Source organism: Terrapene carolina, unplaced genomic scaffold (assembly GCF_002925995.2).
Source record: "Terrapene carolina triunguis isolate 2854851 unplaced genomic scaffold, T_m_triunguis-2.0 Scaffold26852, whole genome shotgun sequence".
Classification (NCBI taxonomy): domain Eukaryota; kingdom Metazoa; phylum Chordata; order Testudines; family Emydidae; genus Terrapene; species Terrapene triunguis.
In genome coordinates this window covers 1-3,842 of record NW_020691203.1, presented here as the reverse complement: position 1 = coordinate 3,842, position 3,842 = coordinate 1, and the positions used below count along the sequence as shown (strand labels likewise).

Here is a 3,842-nt window from a genome sequence, read left to right as displayed (position 1 = left end):
TTAACTGGGGGGGAGGGGGCTGCCTGGCCCAGGAGGGACCCCCCACACGATACAGACAGAGGCACTCTAACCACTAGACCCCACTCCCCCCCAAACCAAGGAGAGAACCCAGGAGTCCTGGCTCCCATCTCCCCCTGCCTCCAACCAGCAGACCCCACTCCCCTCCCAGAGCCGGAGGGCCACGAATGGGGCAGGGCAGTAGCTGGGGTGCTCCTGTGAGAGCAGGAGCAGGGTCAAACCCCCCACCCCGCCCACCACTCGGGGGAGTCGGCCCCCCAGTGAGGTCCCCAGGGCAGGGGCATGCAGGGGCAGGAGTGAAGGGCAGAGAGGGGGACAGACAGACAGACAGGGTGGGGACTGTAGAGCACGGAGCGGGGGGGGGAGGCACCTCAGGGTGGCCCCCCCGCACCCCCAGGACTCACCTCTCGTTCTCAGCACTGTCCTCGGGGGGCTGCTCGCTGGGGGGGGGCCTCCCCCGGCTCCACGGGGCACTGGGACTCTGACCCTGTGGGGGGAAGGTGGGGAGAGCAGGAGATGGGGGCTGGGGAGGGGCAACAGCAACCCCCGCAATGCTGTAGCCCCTCCCCCCTTGGACCTTTCCCCAACCCCCCCCCATATGTCCAGTCCCTTCTCCCCCATGTCCTCCCCCAGCCCCTCCCCCACCTCTTACCCAGCTCCCCATCGGTCCCCTCCCCCGGAGGGGGGTTCACGGTCACAGAAACTCCGGGGGGCTCAAGCCCTGGGGTCCCGGACACAGCCCCCTTGGCCCGGCTCTCGCTGCGCTCCAACAACTTGAGACCCTTCCGCTCCGGGGCCACGGCCTTCTCCGCTGAGGGGAGACGTGGGGGCAGGTCAGTCACCGCCGGGCGGCAGCACTCAGAGACACCCCCCCAAATCAGCATGAGCCCCTGCTTTAACCACTACACCTCACTCCCCTGCCAGAGCCGAGGAGAGAACCCAGGAGTCCTGGCTCCCAGCCCCCCCTGCTCTGACCACTAGACCCCGCTCCCCTCCCAGAGCCGGGGAGAGAACCCAGGAGTCCTGGCACCCAGCCCCCTGCTCGGACCACTAGACCCCACTCCCCTCCCAGACCTGGGGAGAGAACCCAGGAGTCCTGGCTCCCAGCCCCCCCATTCTAACCACCAGCCCCCACTCCCCTCCCTGAGCCGAGGAGAGAACCCAGGAGTCCTGGCTCCCAGCCCCCCCCTGCTCTAACCACTAGGCAGCTGAACTCTACACAAAGCCGAGTGGTGCTGGACACAGACGGGGGGGGGGGAGCGGCTGCATGCTGGGGCGCTGGGGGGTGAGGTGGGGGGGTCAGTGATTGATGGTTGGGGTGACGGGGTTAGTGTATTAGGGGGGGCAGCCCAGACCCCTACCCCCCAGGTGAGAAGGACACACACTGGTTGTGGGGAGAGTTAATGGGGTTACAGGGGCAGGGGCCCGGGCTGGGGTGCCCAGGGGGGGCCATGCATGGGGCTGGGGGGGCCGGTACCTTCACCCTCGACTTTGCTTTGTCTGAAATCAGAATCTGCAAGAGAGAAGAGCGAGGGAGAGCAACAGGCTGAGGGGGGGTAGAAATGGGGGGGCCCCACAGAGCCCCACAGCTCCCCTGGGACTAGTACCCCAGCAGGGCCCCCCCCCCGGGCCCTGAGCCCCTGGGGAGCTGAGTGGGGCCCAGGGCATGGCCTGGCTCATAAAGAGTGGGGGGCGGAGGGAACAGAGTGGAAGTGGGGGGTGGACGAGGTACCCCACAACATCCCAGAAGTAGGGGATTTCGGATGCGCTCAGAGCTTCAAATCTGGGGGCACACGGGAGCCGGGGAGCTGGAGGGCCCACAGGGGGTCGGGGGGCGCACAGGCAGTTGGGGAGTTTGGGGGGCGCACAGGGGGCTGGGGGGGTTGGGGGGGGGCACGGGGGGCCGGGGGGGTCGGAACAGGACAATCTGGGCTGGGAGACCCATGGGCACAGGGCAGATCCGGGGTGTGTGAAAGTCGGAGGACACGAGGGGCGGCGGGGGGAGTGATTTGGGGGTGTCAGGGGCGGGGCCAGGGGGTGCAGAGAGGTCCGTGGGGGCAGGGACCCCGGCACCCCCACGTACTGTGCGACTCCCCGCGGTTCCAGCGCGTGGCGTCCAACAGGCTGAAACCCTTCCGCGGCTTGGGGGGCTCCTCCGGCTTCCGGCTCCCCGACATCTGCAGAGTTGGGGGGAAGGTGAGTCTATGGGTCAGAGAGCAGGACTGGGGCTTGGTCCCCAAACTGTCCCGTGCTATGCAGGGGACCACGGGGGGGACCAGGTGTGAGCCCCCTCCAGCCGGGGAGAGAACCCAGGAGTCCTGGCTCCCAGCCCCCCACCCCTCGCTCCAATCACCAGCCCCCCCTCCCCTCCCAGAACCAGAGAGAGAACCCAGGAGTCCTGGCTCCCAGCCCCCCCCCAGCATCTCACCTTCTTGCGGAAGAAATTCCCTTTCGATTTCTTGCTCTCACCCAGTTTGGTTTTAACCCCCAGGTACTTCATGTAGGTCACGATGGCGGCGAAAATCGCGGAGCTGGGGGGAGTGGGGCACATCAGTGGGGGGGGGCAGAGGGTGCTGTTCTGGGGGGAGCAGGGCTCTATCTCAGACAACTTGGCTACACCCCAGTTCAGGCAGCTCAGCCTCCCCCCCAGATTTCCCATGGGGCGTCAGGGCCCCCCCAGGCGCTGCAGTGTGGGGCCAGGGGGGCCGAGCTGCAGAATCCGACGTCGCTGCCCGGACACCAAAGGGGTGAGAGGAACCTGTGATCCACCCCCCCCACCCCACACCCCCCGTCCTGATGGGGGGGCGGGTTCATCCCCCCCATCCAGAGACCTGGGTGCACGATGGCCCCCCATTGTTTTACCTTTTTTCCTCGTCGGTGGAGATTGTGGGGCTGTAAAGAAACAGGGAAACGAACCCAGGCGTCCGGGTCAATTACCAGCTCCAGAGACCCCATCCTGACACCTGACCCCCCCTCGAGTCCTGTGCTCTGTGCAGGGCAGCCCCCCCCGCATAACCCCCCCACTCCCCCAGCATAACCAGTCCCTGCCCCCCACATAACCCGCCCCCCCGTCTCCCCCGGATAACTGTCTCCCGCCTCCACACATAACCCGGCCCCCCCGGATATCTATCCCCCGCCCTCCCCGCATAACCCGCCCCGCGCCTCCCCCACATAAGCCCCCCACTCCCCCAGCTTAACCCGCCCCCCGTCTGCCCCGCATAACCCACCCCCCTGGATAACTGCCCCTGCCCTCCCTGCATAAGCTGCCCCCCCACATATAACCCGCCCCCCACTCCCCCAGCATAACCTGCCCCCCGTCTGCCCCGGGTAAGCCGCCCCCACCCCAGCAGGGCCCAGCACTCCCTGGCTGCCCCGCCCCCCCACATGGCGGCGTGGGGCGCTGACTCTGGGGCTGGCCATGGGGCAGGGAAGCATGTTCCGGCAGCGGGAGGGGGGCGGGGGCGCGTCTGGGCCAGGCCGGGGGTGGGGGGAACAGCTGGTTCCCATCCACCCACATGGGGGGCCCGGAGCAGCCGAGCCAGATGTTTGGGGGGGGCCCTGGGCAGGCTGGCGGAGGGGGGCTGGGGGCCGGGGGGGGTCACTCACTGCATCTCGTCCAGTCGAGCCAGCAGCAGCTCGGCCAATTGCTTCTCCTTGGCCTCCCGGATCCCACGATCCCGGGTGTGATACGACTCCAGCTCGGCCAGTTCCTGCTCGCCCGGCGTCATCCCCATCAGCCGCTTCGACCTGGGGGGCGGGGGGGGCGGTGAGCCGGGCCCCCGGCCCCTGCCCGCCCCCCCAATCCAACCCGTGCTGCGCCGCCC

General features: G+C 68.4%; 1 protein-coding gene across 2 annotated transcripts; it reads right to left on the bottom strand.

Moving 5' to 3' along the window:
- Nucleotides 1-6: 6 nt before the first annotated feature.
- Nucleotides 7-3,762, bottom strand: LOC112123661 (rho guanine nucleotide exchange factor 1-like). Of its 2 annotated transcripts, XM_026662393.1 has the most exons (7): nt 3,625-3,762; nt 2,881-2,910; nt 2,447-2,549; nt 2,102-2,195; nt 1,496-1,531; nt 671-829; nt 7-505 (listed from the first exon to the last, which is right to left on the bottom strand). In XM_026662393.1, the coding sequence occupies exons 1-7, from the start codon at nt 3,750-3,752 to the stop codon at nt 432-434; spliced, it is 624 nt and encodes a 207-aa protein (XP_026518178.1). In that variant the 5' UTR covers nt 3,753-3,762; the 3' UTR covers nt 7-431. The 2 variants fall into 2 exon arrangements, with proteins under 2 accessions (XP_026518178.1, XP_026518179.1); XM_026662394.1 differs by lacking the exon at nt 1,496-1,531.
- Nucleotides 3,763-3,842: the final 80 nt, after the last annotated feature.

What these genes read in the sequence shown, in the direction of transcription:
- LOC112123661 (XM_026662393.1), bottom strand. Translation starts at nt 3,752, where the DNA reads ATGGGGATGACGCCGGGCGAGCAGGAACTGGCCGAGCTGGAGTCGTAT. An exon ending in TCCACCGACGAGGAAAAAAG is followed by an intron (nt 2,550 to 2,880) that starts GTAAAACAATGG and finishes CACTCCCCCCAG; the next exon opens with CTCCGCGATTTTCGCCGCCA. An exon ending in GGGGACCGATGGGGAGCTGG is followed by an intron (nt 506 to 670) that starts GTAAGAGGTGGG and finishes TTCCCCCCACAG; the next exon opens with GGTCAGAGTCCCAGTGCCCC.